Here is a 22302-nt window from a genome sequence, read left to right as displayed (position 1 = left end):
ATTACAATCTCATGAGTAAAAGCCATTTTCCCTACATTATCTGATTTTCCATACAATTTTCCCCACCTACTACTATAAAATCTGGTTTTATATATATATGTGAATGTTTGAAAGAGAAAAACTGAAAAGAATTGCATTCATAGTTTTCTCTGAACCCTTTACTGCCTCTTAGAAATAAAACATGCTAGTAAATATTACACAAGTTAATTCTTTATATATTTCAGAACACTAAAATGTGGTGTTGTTTTTTGTTTTTTGCAAAATTTTAGATTTTTTTCAGTTTCTAATAAACCTTTTTTTTAATTTTTTTTTCCATTTATATTATTAGCAATCCCCAACCAGGCCTGTAATTTAAAAAATGCATTTTCTCCCTAGATGCCTTACGAGGTAAAAGCCACACTGTTTTTTTAATAATGTAATATATGCATTAAGGTGCATCTTGTATTGTAACTCAACATTCTCAGAATAATTTTAATATGCCACGTATCCCTGGATAGCCACGACTACGTTCAACGCTCTACAAAATGTCTTTTTGGGGTAAATCAACACAATACAGGTAGTAAAAACAAGAACTGAATAATCAATTGAATTAGTAAAAAGTTTTCAGGTGAAAACATTTAGTTGTCATATTATTTGATAATTTATGCAAGTTCAGTTCACTATGTCAAGAATTTTTGCATGGTGCTGTACTGCGGAGCTCCAACGAGGTTCTGTCCTTATGGGTAATTACAGGCAGTAGTTAGCTGCCATCTAGTGGTTGAAAGCCACTTCTATGCTGCTTTTTCACAAGACCACAAATACGGCCATGATTACAGTATTTGGCAACTGAAATACAAACGGAGTTGGCTGTTACAAATCAGAGATGAAAATCTACCCTGAATGAAAGTGGAACTTAAAGAAAAGCTCATCATCCTCTGCTGATTTTTTTTAATATAACTATAATGAAAACAATCAAAGGTAAAGGTGAACTTTCTTATGGTACCTGAACTGCTTTCAAAAATCAAATAACACTGAGGTTTTAACACCTTTGACTGAGGCAAGGATTTCTTTTTACTGCTTTGCTTTCAGCCTATCATAGCTGAAAGATGCAATTTCTCCTAAGTTAGAAATCCCTTGAACCTTCTTGTTTGATGAGGAAAAGGAGATGACTAAGGTTTTAAGCTGTAAATAATGTCATCTTCCTGCTCAACAGGCCTTTTGTGGTGAAAGATGGCACTGCTTAAAGAATTTAACTACCATGTAGCATGTCCTAGTGTAATTCCATGTTCTGCTTTATGCAAGACATTAGATCTCCAGGCTATGCTTGCCTATTTCATGCTCTACTAGGAAAATAATAATTTAAAAAAAAAAAAAAGATAGCAAAAATAGTGAGTATATAAATAGACAGATATATGTCAATATGTAAAATACATTAGTTAACCTTCTGTTTACCAAGATAGACAGGATGTTTGGGTCTTATTTATTAATTACATTATTTTTATTATATTATATATGTTATATATATATTATACATAATATATACTACATTGTATATACTATTATATAAATAGATTAAATAATTAATTAAAAAGATAAAAGTAAAAAAAATAATTTTAAAAGTTACAAATTAAGAGACAGCATTCTGGGGACAGAAAATTTTAGTTCAAATAACCATGCAAGTAATTTATTTTCCATTTTAATGAGCTACAGAATCTGACACCTTCTCTGCCCTTTTCTATTACCAGTTATTTGGACATTGTGCCCATTATTTTCAGTCAGAGTAAGGTATGGATCAAGGCAAAAATACTCTACCTCATGTTCTTCAAGTGTCCCCAGAACTGCTCAGATGCTCACAATATCCCATACAGTGCAGACTAAAGAGGATGATAAATTCTCAACATGTAAGTTAAGACTGGGAGAGAAATAAGGTCCAGATTCATTGGAAGATGGGGACACAGCTGAAACGAAGGGAGTGCTTGTCGAAGAAACAAGTTAAGGAAAACCTATAGCTCTTACCCTTGAAAAAGAAGATCAGGGGGTTGTTTTTAAACCCAGCCTGAGGAAAAGCTAGCAGGCATTAAAGAGCACATGGTTTCAAACGTATCTGCTTGAATAAAGTGCCAGAAACCCTACATCTTCAAGGCACATGATAGAGCAGAGGCTGCCACCTGTCACATTGGAAATCATAGCAAAAGGCTGGAAAAGGTATTTTCCCTTTGAACAGGAGGAAGGAAATAGAAAACCAAACAGGAAACCAAAACAAGTGCATACCTGCTTACACCTAAGCTCAAGAAATCCTATAAAAATGTTGGGGAAAACTGGAATGTGGTCTCTGAATGGAGACATTGCTATAATAGCACTAGAAACTTCGCATAAGGAAGGTATCACTGGCACATCGCACCATACGTCTAGGTATTTATGATACAGGAAAGATGAAAAAGCCTACACCAGTGTAAAAGAGCTCAGTGTTCAATTTAACAAGGCAACCAACCAGTGCCTAACAGAGTGAAGTTTCAGTAGTCACAAATAAAATAGACATAGTGTAGGATATTGGTGACAGGTTGATTAGGAAGGAATTATTGACTGTGACATGCTAGTAGTGATCAGAGACAAGCCTGTGATAGGGAACAGTATCAGCAGGAAACCTCAGGGGGTCTCCACATACACTAGGGAAATACCATCATGCTACTTCAAAACGAGGAACCACTGAAAAAAAAAGAAGGTAAAGAGAAGCAGTCAAAAGAATAAAATGCTCGTAGGTAGCCAGCAAACTATTTAAGAACACTGGAAATGCAGAGCAACTGCACAGCTTCTACCAGAAACACCTGAGGAAGCATTAGCAAGCCAACATAGATAAATGATAAAGTAAAAGCAAGAAGGCATCCTCCAGAAAGCTGGAGTAACACCGATATAAAGAAAATCTAGGTGAATTAAAGTCCAGAAACTTAAAGGAAAATGCAATGAGGCAAGGTGAAGCAATGTGAACAACAGCTAATAATGGATGCAGAAACCTGAATTTTGACTTGGATCCTGACTTAATTCTTCAAATTTGCTTCAACAGGAGTGGATAAAAAATAAATACAAAGTATTGCCAGAAGGCAATATAAAATTACTAGGTTTATCTACATTTTTGATGCAGAAGAGTTCAATATTTCCTTCATAGGAACCTCCCACACTCCCACTTAAATAGTAACACTCTGTGGCTAGACAATGATATAAGCTAATAAAGAAAGAAAGAGACAAAGAAAGAAAGAAAAGGAAAAAAATAAAATCAATGGTAAGTAATGATTTAGATGTTTAGTCACCCAAAAATTCTAAAGGAACGCAAATCCAAAAGAGCAGAACTACTTAAAGTGACATGCAATTTGCATCAATATCAAGAGGACTAGACACTGGCTTATAAAATGTACGTGTTCAGGGTCACAAAGCTGAATGTGAAAAAAAAAAAAAAAAAAAAAAAAAGATGAGAAAGACAGATGAGGTAAAATGGCAGAAATTATAATGAAGAAGAGAATTAAGGACCAGGTAATTAAATTAATTTCCCGAGAAAAAGTCAACAAGGTTTTTGTAAAAGAGAGAAATACTCATCAGGATCTGCTGAGGTTCACTGAAAGGGTTAGTAAGAATTTGTGTAAAGAAGATTGATCTAAATGACCTGGATTTGTAAAAAGCTTTCAGAAAGATCCATTGTCAAATGCTTTTAAGAAAAGCATAAGGGAAATGACCCTTCAGAAAAAAAATAAAAAAAAGAATTCAACTAAATAGTGGGAAGGAGAGGATAGGAATAAAATGAACACTGAGTCATTACAGCAACAGCAGGTCACCAGTGGAGCTCTCCAGGCATCTGCACTGTTCAACATTTTCAGGTGGAAGAGGGAAAAGCTGTGAGACTGACAAAGCCTCTGATGAAGCCCAGTTATTCAAGGTAATAAGGATGACCACAAAGAATTACAGAACCTTCCAAGACTGAACAACTGTTTGTGAAAGTGACAGATGAAAATTACTTGTAGCTGAACACAAAAAGAATAATCCCGATTTCACATGTAAAGTGAATGTCTCTTGTCATTACTACCATTAAGTTTGTTTCTACCTTTCTAAATAACAGGCTAAGATAGAGAAAGTAATTATCATCCTAGATAAGGGCTCAGTTACAAGTATGACATCACGTGAAAGGAAAACAAGGCCCCGATCTGTCAACTCAGGATTAAAGTTGTATTTTACTCTTTGTTTGTCTTTCCAATTCTAGCTTTGGCCAGCTGTGCCAAAAAGGAAGCCATGAATACTCACTGCTTTCTAGATACCAAAAAAAAAGAACCTTGAGTTTTGAGTTGGTTTTGGGTTTGGACAGGGTTTTTTCCCTGCTCGATTTGACAAGGTGGGCGGAGCTGCAGTTTGAAACAGTTTAGCTTTGATAAATTCTCCCCAGTAGTTTAAATACAGAAAAAATTGCAAGTTTCTTTTAGTAAGTCATCACTATTTTTACCCTAGTAGTCTCCGTATTTTCCTTTTTAAACACTAAGCAGCACCCTGTGCATTTGAGATGCAGAAACTTCGATCAACAGCAAGTACAATTTTCAGTAATTCAAGCACTCAAAACCCAACTGCTACTGCCAGAAGAATCATACGATGAGATTCTAGCCCAAGACAGCTGAAACTGAAAAGTTGACTACATTTAATCATTTATGGATCCATCTTACTGCATGTGATGCTGTAGTGGAGTTATTTTATCTATTTGTTTTTCTGAGAAGATGACAAGTTACGAACCAGTGGGGTATAAGGATAGTAGGGTCCAGAACAATTAGTCCAGCATAGATGAACGTGTATTCTTCTTTTCATAGAAGGCTGAAATATGATGTGGTTTGAGAATATCCTGTATGTGCCATAGCACTGAGATAAATGTTAGGCCATCTTCAAGGTGAAACCTTACTTGTTCAAAAAGTACAGCATAAGGTATTTCCTGTGTCTAGTGGCATCAGCACATATCCACTTCTTTTCAGAAACGTGTTTTACAGCAATGACCACAGAATTTATTATAGGACTGCCAACAGTCACCTGTGTCTCAAGGAAAGAATGATTTAAGCTGCCATGTCTTAGATACAAGCATATCAAATAAAAGTATGACAAATAAAGCTGCCTGAGCAACCACAACCTTGCATTGTATTACTGATCATTAGATTTGGTTTCCAGTTCCACACCAAGCCTGACTATTGCTTTCTTGTTACCTCTAGCTCCAGAATAAAATGATTTTCCATGAAGAATAGAACAAAATTAATTTAGGTAAGATTTAGAAGAGACTTGCTCACACTTCAATATAAACAGCTCCTGCAATAGAAGAGTTACACAATGTCCCATAAATAATGTACGTGCAAAGCAGCAGTGGCAGAGAGAGATTCTATTGACAGCAAAAGGCAAACACTGGACAACATTTCCACCAAAATCACCATGGAGCTAGAAAAGGCCTCAAAGTCATGAAATCAAGAGAGTCTCGGTCTCAATGCAAAACTTCATCCTGAAGTTCTACAGCCTGCCTAGCTTGTCTGGATTTCTTTTCCTTGTGAGCACCAGTTAAGCATGCATTCAACAGAGGTCTAGAACTCACCCCACATTTTGCATCTGTTCTTTACATTCGTATGGATGGAGCAGCCTATCACATAAGGTTCTCTGGTTGTTAGCATTTCATGAGAAGGCGTTTCTTTCTCTTCTCTTCTTCACGCTACTTCCTCAGGGGAAAAAGAGTTCTGGGGTCCTCATTCTCTCATTCCCACATTTCTGAAGTGGAAATGCAGGCCTCCAGCATAAAATGGGCATCCAAATCCACTGTCTCTTTTATGGAAGAGGATCCAAAACTTTCACTTTGTTTTTTTAGAAGAGTTCTTAAGGATTACTTCCCTTGAAGGTAACAATTAACAATTCGGTCCTAAAGTCTTTTCAAGCTACCATAGATCACCTTTCAAATATAAATGCAGTGGTATCTATTTTCCTCTTCTTATAAGCACCCACCATTTCACCTCAATCACAGCAAAAGTTCTTAGGAGTCTATGTTAAAAAAAATAATAATAAAAAAAAATAAAAGGAGATAAAAGGAGATTCAGGAAGATTTTGTCAAAGTAAGAAGAATCTCTAACAAGCAGATGTTGTGTGCGTATACACATATTTCCACACTTATATACACCTATATCTATTATATATACATGTATTTTATATGTATAAATAGCTCACAGATTCCTATACAGAAGACACTGTGATACCATCTGCAGTGGAAGTACAAATGATAGTCTTCAGTAGCTGTTGCCCAGCATTAATTAAAAGATTCACTTTTCAAGCTGCTGCATGGCAAACAAAGCATCACTGTAATAACAGTTCGTGGACTAATTAACTTGTTGCTCACTTAACCTTTGAAATAAAGTTGTTTTTCTTCCCTGAAGGCCCCAACAGGAAGCTAAGGTAGGGTGTTCTTATTCATTCACTTGGCAGTGTATTTTGAATTGAGCATTTTTATAATTAAATGAGAACTGTTATAGTATTAAGTCATGCATTTGAAACGTAAACTCTAAATTCAAGAGATTCACGCTCATGCAACTCCATATTTCATTAATTGGTGATAATATATACCTCAGAAGTTCAAAGACCAGCTCTTAGAAGATTTCACTGGTGTATTATGCATAGTTCAGCTTAGAAGCACTGCCAGCAGGGCAGGCTAAATGTCTTTTTTTCCTTCCGTACTACCAAAAGGGAATCTCTCCTGGGGTCAGACTGCATATTAACCAATTAACCCACACTGAGTAAATCTTGAAGTTTAGCCTGATTTTTAGCTCTCGTTGCATACAGAATCTTCCTTTTGCTTAGTATTATTACCACTTCCTTTATAATGTAATGACCAAGCCACCTGTGGGCATATAATAGAGACATATTGAGAGAGAAGTATTAGTTATAACATAAATTGATTTAAATACTGTCAAATCCCTGTGAGATCTAAGTTATGATAATACTTAATGTTTGACCTCCTTCCCAGTTGCCTATAGAATGTTTTGGAGATTTTATCAAACTGCTGTTAGGTCCCCTTTCCAAGGGGAAAAATCCCCACTCTTACAGTTTTAATATGCTGTACTGCAGATACTCTACCCAGAACTTCAAAGGTTCTCCTACCAGCCTGAATTCACACTGAGCAAATCAGCAATTCCTACAGATCACTATGCATACTTTGCAGTAAAAATGCAGTCAACATTCCTGTTGACTCTGAAGAAAGGGATTCCCTTTTCTGTTTTTCAAAAGGCCTAAAATTATGTATGTTTTTCATACAAGCAATTATGCCTACGCAGATGAATAACTAGCACTACCAGAACACCAGATTCAAATAGCAACACTGAAAGTGTGTCAGACAGCCATCAAATATGTGTTTTTTATAACAGGTTTGGGTTGTTTTTCCTTTCCACAACTGGGATTAAATAGACTGTTCAACCCATACAGGATTCCAAGTCCTTCACGTGTTATTTTACTACCTCACTGAGTCACCTTGTTATCTTAGCAGTAACTATCTCCAGAGGAGGAAAAAAAGGAAAACATTATTAAAACAACAAAGCACCTGACTCTGCCTTACTCTTTGCTATCTATGCAGCTACAAGAAGCTGCTAGAAATGTCTCTAAGAAACTTGTCAGCAGTCACAGCAAAGGTCATGAGTCCTGGAACAGATAATACGGGGAGTGTGGAGGATAAAATTCCTGTCTTCATTATCCTGCAAGGTTTCTCTTTTATAGACAAAGGGAAGATGCATCCATTCATCTGGATTTCAAAGTCAACAGAATAGCACTCTTAATAAATTAATCTCTGGTAATTAGCTAGCTGTGAAAAGGCTGCATATTCACATACACATTCTATAACATTTTGAATGTTTTTATTTGCTACTTGAGTCCCCAGACTTTGGCCATTTGCATTAGATATAGAGCTTTCACAAATACTTTGCTGCAGCTTGCTTATCTCTCTTGATGGAGCAAGAGCAATCTGCCTACTTAGCTCACTACAGACGCACCAGTAGTAAGCATGATATATCATCTCTCATCAGACTGCATGTTCTGTATTACAGCCATCCATTCATTCAGCATTTTTACATTGAAAATATAACTTCACTATTACAACAGCAAACTCTCCAAAAGTCAAGGCAAGTATTTCCAAGTCAGGAGGAATTTAAGATAGTTTTTAATTGGTTATTCTCTTATTTAATTGGTTATTCTCTTTGTTCCATGTTCACAAGTCTAGACATAACATTAATATGCATGCTTATGACTATCCAACATGTCCAGGGGGGAATGACAGAGTTGAAACCCAAACACTGAATTCCTGTGTTCATCAAGAGGTCTCAGTAGTCACCATAATCTTTACATCAAGCTCTAAGGGTATGCAACTACGTTACGGTCCTTGAGGATTCCTACTTGAGGAAGGTATGAAAGCTGGGTTTATTTTAACTACTGTAATAAGAGTTCTGCAATAAGAACAACACTTTAATGCTGAATGGACCTATCAGTAATCTATACAGCAGCAAACACTACACTCGTTAGTCCATGGCGACAAATTTATGTTGAGAGCTACTGTATTAGAATGATGGTCACCAACAGCTATAACTAAACTTCAGTTTTAAGTTTCCAAAACAAATTCCTAATAGACATGCTCACTATCTTCCAAGTTGAATACTAAGCAAGTATCTTAGGTTCTTCACCGAGAGGATTGTTGTGCACTGGAACAGGTTCCCCAGGGACATAGTCATGGCACCAAGCCTGACGGAGTTTAAGAAGCGTTTAGACTGTGTTCTTAGTCATATGGTCTGCATTTTTGGGTAGACCTGTGTGGTGCCAGGAGTTGGACTCGATGATCCTTGTGGGTCCCTTTCAACTTGAGATATTCTATGACTCTATGATTCTATCAACATCAGCCAAAGCTGTATTATCAAAATTCCTTTAAGCTGATGTTGCTTTTCCTAGTTCTTGAGTTATACTATTGACTTGCAAGCATTCAATTCTTTTAAAAGCTTTTCCTTCAAGTCTTGTTTGCTGTGTGTCATGGCTATCTAGATTTATGCAGATTAGAACCGTACTCCATCAAGATCTCTGCTCCACATACATTTGTTAATGCTAGCTTCTTCATCCTTCTCCCCGACAGTAACTCTATTACCAGGTTGACAGTGGGACGAAAGGATTGCTACATTATACAGCAGCTGAAATATGTCTCTATTCCTAATCCAATTTAAGCATGTTTTTGTTCTGCAGGAACCGCCTTTAGATGTGCTGTTTATCACCATTTCTCTGTACGAACTGGCCTTCTCACTGTATGATATGCAAGTTATCCTGCAGACAAGTTAGTACAGTATCATAAAAGTACTAAGTACATTCTTATCCTTCCTAGAGTTAAAACCTCAGCTTCTTAATCAGCACAACAGCAGAAGCTGTAATACTTTATTTCCAAATAATGTTTTGTCTCATGCCATGTGGGGTCAACAATTCAATACTAACAGATGCTGTTGGTGTATATTTTCTAGAAAGCCATAAAACATTCCCCTTCTGCCACCTTCAGAATTTCAGTATATTAAAAGAAGTATTTAGTTTCAAGAAAAGAAAATAATAATGATTTTAATTGCAAAGAATTGCTAATTTTCTGTGTAGCATGTAGTGTTAAGTCAAGTGGCGTTTCTATTCTATTGGCTTCATGTCTGGAGATAACATTCCCTCCAGCAGGCTGCGGACAGGCCAGATCAGCCTGAACAATTGTACCTTACAGAAATGTTGCTTTTACTTTTTCATTTTCAAGAGTTATCCACAGAGATCACACGTCATCTCTACAGCCAAGAGCTCAACAACGTCTTCGTTTTGGATCACATCTCTGCTCAACAACTTCATAAACATCTTACAGTCTAAAACAGCCACCTTTTGTAGCACTGAGAGTGTGAGAAAGGGTCTCCAAGACTTAACCATTGGATCACTTGTAGCCATTTCCCTCATTCATTAAGGCAGCACCAAGTCTAATAAACATAGGGGATTCCTGGAGACAAGCTTCTGAAGCTAAAACTTCTCCATTTTAGGCAAATTAAACAAGGAAATACAGATTTGGTAAAAAATGCAACTTTTTTGCTAGTTATCGCTATAAAGATAAATATATATATATTTGAATAGATTAGCAATATACACATGATAAATAGAACTAACTTTCAGATTGTTGCCTTTAAATTTGGGAGGATAATACCTTCCTTTCCTGATGCAGCCTATCAAGATATAATTGACGTACATTTGCCAGATTAATGTGGCAAGCTGGACAAATTTACCATGGGTGATTTATCTCTGTGTGTGGTAATACATACTTTCACAGCTGTTAATTGCTTTCTACAAGCTGCTTTGATACCTTTTTAAATGAAGACAATGACATAGTGGTTCAGATTTTGTTCTACTGCTTTTCATTAATTTTACCTGGAAGGGAACTCAGCAGCAATGTCTGATTTTTTGCTAATATGCAAATCATGTAAGATAATAAATAAATCAATAAATAAAGCTTACTTGTACTAACTTGGGATGCTTGTGAGTAATTTGGTATTAATAACAAAAAGTCCATTTGAATAGCTTGTTTTCCATGGAATTACCAGCAAATTGCTTTGTCACTAAAAGCTCACCTCTTGTCTGGTTGTCAATGGCAGTCAGACAAGATCACTTGGTTCTGGCCCAGCAAGTTGCTCCGTGACATAAGTCAATGTTAGACTTAGTTGCCAGCACTAGAAGCTCACGTGGACGCACACAGAAGCAAGTAAAAGAATTCCAGCAGTGGAATTTTTACATCCCTTTTAATAAGCAATATTAACATTTTGATGTTTTTGATTGCTTGTGCTGAATTCAGGCTTTTTCACCACACATGCTTAGCACTTCTGTACTGCAATCAAAGGCTATTACAGTTGTTCAGATACAGCTAAACTAAATTGATCTAAATCTTTTTAAAACTCCGCTCACAGCTGTGCTGAGCTCACAAGAGTAACTCGTGTGACCTATGGGTCACAGAAAAATCACATCTTATGCTGGAGATGTGGATGCTAGCTATGCAGCAATCAGGACACAAATAACCTGTTCACAACATACCCATACCATTACAGATCTCAAGAAAAAGGTATTTCCACTATACGTTATCAGAAGAGGAAAGCGATTGCTATATTAGAAGCAACACATTCATGAAAACAGCCCTGTAGCTATGCTGAAGCTTGGTGCTTCTTTCCAGTCCCTGGGAGGTTATTTAAACCTCCAGCTGCCCTGTGGGTCATTCACAGTATCCGAGTTTGGGCCAGGTCTACCAGTCCACCTCTGGAAAGGTGGACATCAGCTAAAAATAGAAGCTTCACAGCTTTTCCACAGTAGCTCGGCAAGAGCTGTTTGTTCAGTTGTTTGAGCAACTCATATAAGAGCTCTGCTTGGTTCGAAAGCATTACAAGTAAAATGGCTTCCCTGTTTCCCCTCCCTTCCTCTAGTTTACTAATACGTGTACAATTAAGAGACATTAAGCCCTTCAATATATTTCCAAATGTGGAAAGCAGCGGGAAAAATAAAAGGTATTATTATTATTATTATTATTTATTCAATAAGTTTATCACTTCCTTACTTAACATTTAGTCCTAAGTACACTAAGAAAGTCTTACTCATTTTGCAATCTGTACATTGGGAGTTCTCCGTTTACCACTAAATGAGATTCCATTTAATGCAACTTATTAATTTCTCTACAACTTAAGTTTGATAAGAATTCGCTTAAATAAAATTGAAACAACTAAGTATATTTAATCAAAGCTAATCAAAGCTACCCAGTTATTTGACTAATAACAGACAACACCCCCCCTTAATAAGTTTTAGTTATAGCAGTTATGGCACAAAAAACATACCAAATACCAACCAGCCAACATAGCAGTTTTATTCATACCTGTCTTATTGTTGTTTCTTTGTTTCATACCTGTTTCGTTGGGTGTTTTTTGTTGTTGTTGTTGTTATTGCTGTTTGTTTTTTTTTCCTTTTTTTTTTTTGGGGGGGGGGGGGGGAGGGGGAGGGGGAGAAGGGGAGGTTGTTTTTTTTCTCTCCAGAGAAAGAGAAAAAGATTAAATAATCATAGCTGGGACCCATCACTACTCCACCTGGCCGCCCTGGGCAAAGCTTTCCCTTTTCTCTCTCTCCACCCATTGCTTGTTTCTCCCCATCCCCCACCCCCCATCCCCCCCCACCCCCCCAAAAAAATCTTTCGCCACTAGAATCAATATATGCCATCAATTAAAAATCATGCTAATAAATTCTTGTGGGTCTGAGCTTCTTGTATGTCTTTTGTCCCTCACTCTAAAAATTTATAGAAAATTAAGTGTGATGATTCAGTGCAGAGGAGTTCTTTGCTTTTTGACCTATTTTTTATTAATAAACAATTCATCACACATAAAACACATTTTTTAAAGGATACAGAAATCTTGTAAACAAAACATCATTTCTTTTTCAAACTTGTGATCTTCAAAAACATACATAAAAAAAACCTTGATTTCCATGCTTTTCATTTTCCTGTCTTAAAATGTGCCAAATTAACTTCATAAAAGACAGAATGGGTGTCCTCTTTCCCAGGCTGCAGGTTTACAATGGCTTTGGTACATAAATTATCAGTGACAAAACAGAAACTGCATCCTACTTCCTCCAGCTTCTGGCACCTGGTTGCACACCAGGCTATGCTCTCCTAATCCCTTAACATCTGTAGCTTCCACCCTCCACCCAGCATTACCTGTTAATAAAAAACTTTTTCCTCTAGTCAAAATTTGGTCATTCTTTAAATTTGCTGTGCTCACACGTGCTATGGAAAAACTCTGTATATTTTCTTTTATAAACAGTTATCCAACGTGCAGAGTCTCAAGTCACATACTTAAGTCAATACCAGCTTCTCCTGTGATCTAAGACAAGTAAAGTCATTTAAGGTACTCTAAAAGCATAAGCTAGAATAATTTTCAACCTGCCTTAACAGCACTGTCAGATTTGTGGGTGCAAGGCACCAGGACAGCATGGGAGCAGCAGGATAAAAACTGCTGCAGTATAGAAGATACAAAAACAAAATGCAACACCCACAGAGGATTTATTCCTTCTGGAACCTGAAGTTTATAATAATTTTTATACTTCACACTAATATACTATTTTTGTGATAATACTTTAGCAAGGTCTTCAGCTTTTCTAGAAGTCCTGAATGCCTCTGATGTCTTTGCAGAGAGAGTTTCCCTCCTCTTTCTTCAGCTAAGCAGGAATGACAGCTCCGGTCATCCACTAGATCTGAGTATGAATTGAGTACAAAACTGTTGGCAAACCTGTCCTCAAATTATTTATAGTACTATGAATAGAGATTTGCAGATATTAAGAAGTGGGCTTTTTTTGTCCTGAAGTTGTGAAGGAGTCCCTAAGAACTCTTCTGTAATTTGGCCTGACCTTCTTTACCCTGGAAGATGTAATCAATGCTAAATGCTACTGGCTGCATTTAACCTTTTGGTTCACCATTAATCTGCTGCTCAGAGCATGCTACATTCCACAGCCTAGGATAGCTGTGGTTAAACCGCTGGTAAGATTACTTCAGCCATCTCATTCTAAGTAAAAGCTTTTGCATACTGTTGCATGCTTTGATGTCCAATAAGTGTGGTTTACCTGCCACCAATTAGCAAGTAGATATTTTTTATCTGATCAAAGACATCCAATCATTGCTAGGAAACATACACAGAGATAAGCAAAGAAGTTAGTAATTTGTCTTTTCCTCACATCCTTCCATAAAGTTTTTCTTTCCAGGTTCCACACCTGAAACCATCTCTCCTTGTGTCTGCATAATTCCTCACAAAGATACAAATTATGCAGCTTTCTACCCCCGTTCATTTTGATGTATACTGATGAATATGGGATTTTTCTTAGGAACGAAGTGCCAGGTTATAACTGCTGCCAGATGTGTACCTGCATTCAGTGACTTAGCAGAAGCTGAATCCACAGCCTCTTCTGCATTTGTTTCTAGACAGAAACACTAATAAAGATTAAGGTTAGTTTCCCAACAGGGCAACCCAACACCATCAATGGGCTTAAACATTCACCCTTATTTTCTCACCCTTTATTTCATTTTATTTCATCAAATCATTTTTCCCTGTTTACACAATTTTACACCTGGTATTTAGAAATTCTTAGTGTCCTAATTTTGTTTTCCTGGAAAAGTAGAGATACTGGAGAGATATTACATACCCCCAGTTTTTATTTTACATACATACATCACACTAGGGAAGCCATGGGAAAAGCCCACATGGAAAGAAAGATTCTGAACATCTGAAAGTTTAGGGTAGATATAAAAAGATAAGTAATAATTACGTTGGTCTATCTAATAAAATATCCCATTGAGGTCACCCTGAGCAAAATAATAACCCAAATGCTTTCTTGTCCTCACTTGTTAAACTGCATTGCTCAAATGTTGAAGGAATCCTCCTTTATGGTGACCTTTCTTCACTCTATGCACCAAAAAACATAGGCTGCTAAACTATCAAAAATATCCTACAATTAAAAAGTTACCTCACCTAGTCAGTTTTTAAAGAGAGAGAAACCAGACACACATACTTGCTAATAAAGAGCTAATTTCCAAGCTGCACAAGAGCAAAAGTCTCTAGCCCACCAGCCCAAGAAGGCATTAAATATTAATCTGACTAAACACTAAAAAAAAAGTAAAAATTAAAGAATGTCTATTTAATCTCAAAGCCACGTATCCATGAGAACAAAAGGAAAGAAGAAGCAGTCAGTTTCTCAACTGAATAATGCTATGATAAAAAATTAACTTTTTAATAGCTCAGCTTGTTATATTTGTAGTTGTGTGGAAATTTCAACTGACTTTTGGATGTGTCCTGGAAGCTACTCCAAGAAGGTATATTTAGTTAACATTTCCATGAATAACGAAAGACTGCAATCTTTCTTGCTTTTATGTTGATTCGGAACCCAGCCAAAACAAAGGCAACAGTTTAAAATAGATTAAAAACAAATAATCTGTTCAACATTAACTTGCGAAAAAAGGTTTGTATAGGTAATCGTGTGCTTTGATTCAACCAAGGCAGCAATGAAGCAGTTATCAGAGTAGAGCTGAGAGCAGCAGACCTGCTCAGCACACACCGCGTTACCCTTTCCACAGCAGTCTTCCAGGGCAGCCTCAGCTGCTTAGACTGCAAGGAGTACTGGAAGGAGCACCTTAGGATTTCCCTACCTCATCATGAGCTATTGGAATCAGCTGCCCCCATAAATAAAAGGGAAAACAATACAACTATATGTCTTTTGTTTATAAACAGCAAGGGTCTGTGAGGTTCATCACAAAGAAAAATTGCTTCCCGTAAAAGCAACAGGCGATGCTACCTCCCATTATCAAAGCATACAGCTACCTCAGGAAACATAAGCAGATGGACAGTGAGTGCTGAGCTGTAGGGAATCAATACCTACGTGCAGAGGAGCTCTTTATGCAGCCATAGAATCATTAGGGTTGGAAGAGACCTCCAAGATCCACTGGTCCAACCATCCCCCTACCACCACCATCACCCACTAAACCACGTCCCTAAGCTCTGCGTCCAATGCCTTGCCCCACAAAAACCTTACGGGGAAAGAAGGAGAAGGCAAACCAGGCACCACGGAAGAGCCAGCCTAAAACTACCCTTCCCACAAAGCCTCCAGCCGACACCAAGCCCCCCCTCCCCACCTCGGCCTCCCGGGGACCGCCGCCAGCGGGACAAGCCTTGATTCCCCCGGGTTGCTTACACCCCTCGGAACCTTTCCGCACCTGGGCCTCCCTGCAGCTCTCCCCGGGGCCCACGCCCCGGCCGGGAGCCCCGCGGTACAGTCCGGGCCCTGGAGGGGGCTGCGGGCCGGGGTCGCTCCGGGAGGCAGCGGGTGAAGCCCCCGGGCCCTGCCGCGGGCCCTGCGGCGCCGCCATCACCGGGCGCCGCCGTCCCGACCCGCCGCCGTTGCCATGGCGAGGAGAGGGCCCTGGAAAGGCGAAGGGGGCAGCCCTGGTGGCGGGGGGGGGGGGTCGCTGAAGGATCCTGGTCTGTTTCTGCAGCCCTCCCCTGCTGAGGGAGGCAGGAGGCTGAGGAAAGGAGGGAGAATTATTAGACAGATAAAAGCTTCAAAGGCTGCCGTGGCAAAACGGCAATGAAATTTAAGACGTGTGGGTGCTACCGGTGAATATAATACTTCTGCCCCTGGATAGCGCACTGAGCAGAGAATCTTGTTACCAGCGCTCCTCGCTCCCAGAACCTGACAGAGAAAACGAGGCTCTGTCTGACACCCTGTTACACACCCCGCCATCACTGATCCTCAAACCAAACCCCAAATGCATTCATAAGCAAACATTTTGCCAAGGAGATCTCCTTAACCTCTTGACAGGAGAAAGAAGTGAGGGTGGTACTCACACTGTAGAAAACGGTTAAAGGACGTAGACGAAAGTACCAAAAGCTGTCTAAGATTAAATATGCATGAAGGGCAGACTAAATATGTGTGACCTAGCACCGAGGCATTAGCAGCTGTTGCTCACCTGGAATTTATGTCAACACATTCACGGGAACATGAAAGATAAAACTGGGAGTAAAGCACAGACAGTAGATTCTGGATTAAATAATAATAACAATAACAATAAATTCTTTGAGGAAATTTGTAAGAAACCCAGTGCCCAGTTCTGAGGTAGATACTTCACTTTGAATTGTGTTTCTTTCCCGGTCCTTTTGTTGTAATTGGAACTGTGGGCCAGGGAGCCTCCTGCTATGCTTTCAGTGGAAACGTTTGTAACATGGCTGCAGCAGACCTGCAGACACTCCAGTTTTTGGCCCAACAGTTCCTAAACATTCTCTAACATCTGTGTCCCAACAATTCCTAAATGTCCCCTAACAGGACTTTTCAGCCTGCTCTTAAAAATCTCAAGAAGTCAGGGACTACACGACCCCCCCCCAGGGAACATAGTCTGTTTCTCATTTTATCCATTTCAATAGTTTTTTTTTTAAATAATACTCCTTCATAGTAGACTTTTAATCACCTTTCCTTTGGTGGTTAGGCAGAAAATATGACCTTCCTAATTGTAATATTTAGTGTATTTGTTGTGAGTTAACCCTGGTAGACAGCTAAACCCCACACAGCTGTCCCCTCACTTCCTCCCAGTGGGAAATGTTGTTTTCTCCTTCCATTTTTTCTCCTAGAAAGAAGCTAATTGCTAATTGTTTCAGCCAAGAGCTAATTATTTCAGCATCTCTTTGGAATTTATAAGTTCTGTTCTTCATGATTTTCCAGTTTGTCAGTATTGTTGCCGAAATGTGACATGTGAAGAGTGTCCTTAGAAGCCACAGAGAAGTAAGGAAAGCTTTCTACTAACAGTTTAAATATAACCTTTTAAAACACTGCCACACAGTATCTATTCTTTTAATTTTGCATTGTTTCCATATTCAAACTGACAGCTGCAAGATCTCATGTCATTTTCTGATACACTTTTGTGTATCCATATTTTTTCCGTTTTATACTTACTGATTTTTACTTTTTTTTTTCCTTTCTAGAATACTTCAGATTACTTTACTGAATTTCATAGCTTTTCCTTCATGCTCTACCTCTTTTCTTTCATGCTCTGCTTCTTTAACAAAAACTATTTTGAGTTTCATTCCCATCCTCTGATCCACATCTGGATTAGCTCTCCCAGCTTGGTACTGCATGCAAGCACACATTCTCCATTCCCTTATGAGCTATGTCCTAGAAAGTCAGGCTCCTGTAAGACTGACTTTCATATGATATCTTCCCAAAGTTTCTTGGAAAATAATTTATGGCTTGTCTTTTAATAGTCTTTCTAACAGCTCCATCATAGTAAATTAAATTAGATCACGTCTTTCTTTTTTATCTTAAAAATATATAAATAATATATTTATATCACAAGATTTGCGTTGGGAACTTCACTACAAACTAGGGATGTGTTCGATGTATTAGTTGCCACTAGGTGAATACATGCCTGTCAAGCAGCTGAACTATCAAGGAAGGTAACTGGATTGATTTGAGACAGATTCTTTGTGAAAAATCCATGTTGTACATTTTCTTCCCCTTTCTTGTCCCCTGAACTGCTAGAAAATGATAGATAGCATAATGACTTGTTCTAGTAATCTCAAGAATTCTTCTTCCCTATTTCTAAAAGAAAGTTACTGTCTGATACTTTTACATCCCTGAGACTCTACACATCATCATCATGAGTAGTACTCAAAAAAATAATAATAAATAAAAGACACAAACAAAAAAAAAATATATATCTTGTTTGGAAGATTGTTCTCAGTATTCAAAGGTATATTTCATTTCCTGTTTTCCTGAGTAGCTCTAATTGTGTCAGTGTTTCACAATATTTCTTTAATCTGATTCTTTCCAATTCTGGCTGTATCCATACATACCTCTTTCTATTATTTATTAAGAAAAGGGCACGAGGCATTGTTGTCTTCCCTAGGCTACCCACTATTTGTTTACCAGATCCTTTGCTCATTCTGCATCACTCCTTTTATCCTTCCACGTACAGTTTGCTTATTATAAACATCTCTGTATTATTCACTCCTCCTTAGCACTAGTATTCTCCATGTGATTTTTTTTAACTCTTGAGACAAATATATCTTATCACAGTCTCCTCACTGAGATTCTAACAGCAATAAGGGTACCGAAGGTGCTGCTGTCACACAGTCACAGAACAGTTGAAGCTGAAAGGGACCTCTGGATATCATCTAGTCCAAAGCCCTGCTCTGAGCAGGTCAACCAGAACAGGTTGCCCAGGACCATGTCCAGTTGAATCTTTAATATCTCTATTGATGGAGACTTCACAACACCTCTGAGCAACCTGTTCCAATGCTTGGCCACCCTCCTAGTAATTTTTTTCCTATACCTTAGCAGAAGTTTCTGTATTTCAATTTGTGCCCATTGCCTTTTGTCCTGTCACTCGGCACCACTGAAAAGAGCCCTGCCCTGTCTTGTTTGTACTCTTTCTTCAGTTATTTATGTATGTTGATATGGTCCCTCTGAATCTTCTCTTCCCCAGGCTTAGCAGTCCCCACTCTCCCAGCCTCTCCTGGTATGAAATGTGCTCCAGCCCAATAATCATCTTCATGGCCCTTGCTGCACTTGTTCCACCATGTCACTGTGCCTCTTACAACAAGAGAGCCAAGAAATGGACACATGGCTCCAGATGTGGTCTCACTAGGGGAAAGTAGAAAGGAAGGATCGCGTCCCTTGACATACTGGGGACTCTTCCCAAAGCAGCCTGTGATGCAGTCACTCTTCTTCGCTGCAAGAGCACACCAGTGGTTCATGTTCAACTTCTCCACCAGGACCCACTGGTCCTTCTCTTCAAAATTGCTTCCATTTGGTCAGTCCCTGGACTGTGCATGGTGTTACTCCTCTCCAGATGCAGAACTTGCTACAGCCTTCTGTTGAACTTCAGGAAATTCCTGTTGGGCCATATCTCCAGCTTGCCAAAGTCCCCCTGAATGAGTACAGCCATCTGGTATATCATTCCTCCCAGTGTTGTATCATCTACTAACTCACGGAAGGTGAGTGTGTCATAGTAAAATGAAGATAAACATCCCCTGCTCTCCCCTCATCCAGCAAACTAGTCATGTCATTTTAAATGCATGACAGGCTGTTTAAGAACAGTGTTGGTTCTTGTAAAGACAGAAATCTATTTTTCTAACACAAGCTTTTATAACTGAAGATTATTGTGCATGTTTTACAGATATTAGCTATACAAAAAATTTAAGTATAGAAGTGTTTTCTCTTCCAATTTAATTTCTAGGAAAAACAGCATTCCAGCTGTTGCATTACTAATTCTGGGATTAATGAAAGGTTTCTTCATGTGCCATACCCTTGCTTGGGTGTCTAAGTAAACTCAGGAGAGCCTGTGACATATTCAAATCCTTGCCAAGTATTTAAGATATTAAATATTTTCAAATCTTATCCTATTTTCCATTAACGCCCTTTTACTTGAATCCGGGACAGCAAAAAAAGAACAGGCTGCTTTGGTCACTTCCATCTGAACCCCTGAAGTAATGATAGTTAATTTGAATAATCCCAGTTTTTATATCTTTACCTAGAACGGCCACTAGAGGGGGAGATAATCCCAAACACTCGAACACGACTAACCTTAGCTAGAAGTCTAGCTAGAACCCTAGCTAGACATTCGAGGCTACTTTCTAACAATAACCATGACCATAAATCCGAAATCTACCTTTCTGTACAGTACAATACAAATGTTCAGTTGCAATGGCTGCTTTACTCTTCATGCATTGTGACCTTGAACAAAAAATCCAGTGATTTGTTAATGATGATAGTGAGTGATACTACCCACTTTTCCATCCCTACTTGTGTCAGTCAGATCAGGGTATTTCCGTAGCAGCTGTTAGCCCACAGGAGCCAAGTCTTATATTGTGCTGTGTCATAAACCAATCAAAACCAATAGTTCTTCATAGAAGACGAACTTTGTAACTACCCACATCTCTGATGTTAATGAACATAATCTAGCGCAATATAACTATGACAAAATATTTGCCTCAGATAGACATGGTCCCGTTTGACTATGTGAGGAATCATTATATACTTTGCCATAATTTATTAGGCAAATTTGTAAGGCTGACATGAAATGGCGTGTTGTTTTTGTTCCTGAAAGGCCAAGAAAAAACAAGGAAGATGTGTCCTAGCAGAGTCCTGTGCATCCGCATGCCATTCTGGGCATGCCAGGAGTTCCCTGGTCTCACTTATTCCTCCATCAATCAAGGCAGGCCTAACTGCAGAGACTGCATGCCCACCTCAGTGATGATCACAACCAAGGTGATGAAACAAAAGAACGTTTTGTCTTTTAACATCCAATATGAGTGGACAGGATGAACCACAAAATGAATTTTTATTATTTATTCATTTTTTTTGACTGGATGATGTAAACTCCTGGAACATTTCTATGGCCTATCTGAAGATAAAGCAGTAATTTACTGATAGATGAATATTATTAAACAGTATATATATAGAGAGAACTGTACATACATAAAAATATATTTCCTTGGGTATGACTGTCAGGTAGCAAAAATTAGCATACATTTATTTCTCAGAGGAGGAAAAATAAATATTGAGGAAAATGACAATTAGATCAAGACAAGAGGTCTAAGTAGTAAGCATAATGAGAAATTGTAATTATGAAATGGATGGAAAGGACAAGAGCTGGCAACTGGAAATTGCCACAGGTGTTATGGTCAATCTCAGAAAGAGACAGGAATTTTTTGATGAAGAATTTTTGGGCTTCCAGGCAGATAAATAACTCATTATATATAGTTGAAGAAGAGAAAGGAAAACTACCCCATCATTGGAGTTATAAATCTGATGTCTTTTTTCGAAAGCAACAAATAAAAAATGCATTCCAGTTTTCTGAAGGCAGAAGATCAAGAGAATGACTTTACCGTACCCTTAGGAAATGGGGGTGTATGAGCTGTGCTGGGTAAACACACACAAATTCAACATGGTAGAAGTACTGGGAGCATGGATAACAATTTAGAGCAGCAGCAGTGCCGTGAGGGTATGCTCTCCTGGCTCTCCCTGCCGGTTCTCTAAAAAGGAGGGCCCAGCAGCTGGAACAAGGAGATGTTGGAGAGCAGTGGGAGCAGCAGAGAAGTGTTTGAAGAACTGATCCAAAAGTGTTCATGCTGAGAAAGTCGAGAGGAAGCCCTGAAATCAAAGTGTTGTTCCTGAGGGGTGGAAGGCCTTTTCTTTAGGAAAATTGGCTGGTAGCAGGCATGGTTAGTGTTACAGTAGCTAGCATGGATATCATGGGAGGATATAAGAGTCTGAATGTGATTGCTTTCCTTTCCAGTTGCTAAAGAAAGCCTCTGAAAAAAAAAATATTAATTAATTAAAATTAAATACATCACATTTTGAAAAAGGGAAAAAAATATGTAAATGTCTACAAGGTTGTGACCATACCAACAAATCCCGTGACTAACATTTCAGCCCTTCATTGCCAAGAAAGATCACACTAGAGAAGAGTACAAGAAAAGTCAACAAAGAGAAGAGGACAAAGTTCTGGCTAGAGTGAAAATCAAGAAACTCTCAGGAAGTTAGAATTTAACTGAAGGTACTTCATGTAAAGTCACAGGAGGGAGTTTAATGATTCAGACTGCTTTTGAAAAACAAAACTGAGTAACTGTGCTCCTAATTTACCAGGTGTTTTAGAGCACTTTTGCCTTGCAACCCCTTAAAGAGCTTGTCAAGACCTCAGTAGAAAGTAGATAATAAAATCATTATATTGTTAGGGTC

At 38.4% G+C, this 22302-nt stretch overlaps 1 protein-coding gene and 1 long non-coding RNA gene across 5 annotated transcripts in view; both read right to left on the bottom strand.

The window, feature by feature from the left end:
* DNAH5 (dynein axonemal heavy chain 5) overlaps positions 1-15972 on the bottom strand; it is a 153754-nt gene extending 137782 nt beyond the window's left edge. For all 4 annotated transcript variants that reach the window (XR_004748425.1, XM_035318487.1, XM_035318486.1 and 1 more), the window contains exon 1: positions 15785-15972. Coding sequence is in view for 3 of the 4 variants with exons in the window: in XM_035318487.1 (XP_035174378.1) it covers positions 15785-15937 (153 nt within the window). In the remaining variant the exon portion in view is untranslated. The remainder of the gene's footprint in view (positions 1-15784) is intronic.
* LOC118162375 overlaps positions 1-22302 on the bottom strand; it is a 924537-nt gene that overhangs the window by 776452 nt on the left and 125783 nt on the right. The gene's annotated exons all lie outside the window — the stretch shown is intronic.

This window comes from Oxyura jamaicensis, chromosome 2 (genome assembly GCF_011077185.1).
Source record: "Oxyura jamaicensis isolate SHBP4307 breed ruddy duck chromosome 2, BPBGC_Ojam_1.0, whole genome shotgun sequence".
NCBI classification, from domain to species: domain Eukaryota; kingdom Metazoa; phylum Chordata; class Aves; order Anseriformes; family Anatidae; genus Oxyura; species Oxyura jamaicensis.
Note: the sequence above shows the minus strand (reverse complement) of the source record. Positions and strands in the feature narration are given on the sequence as shown.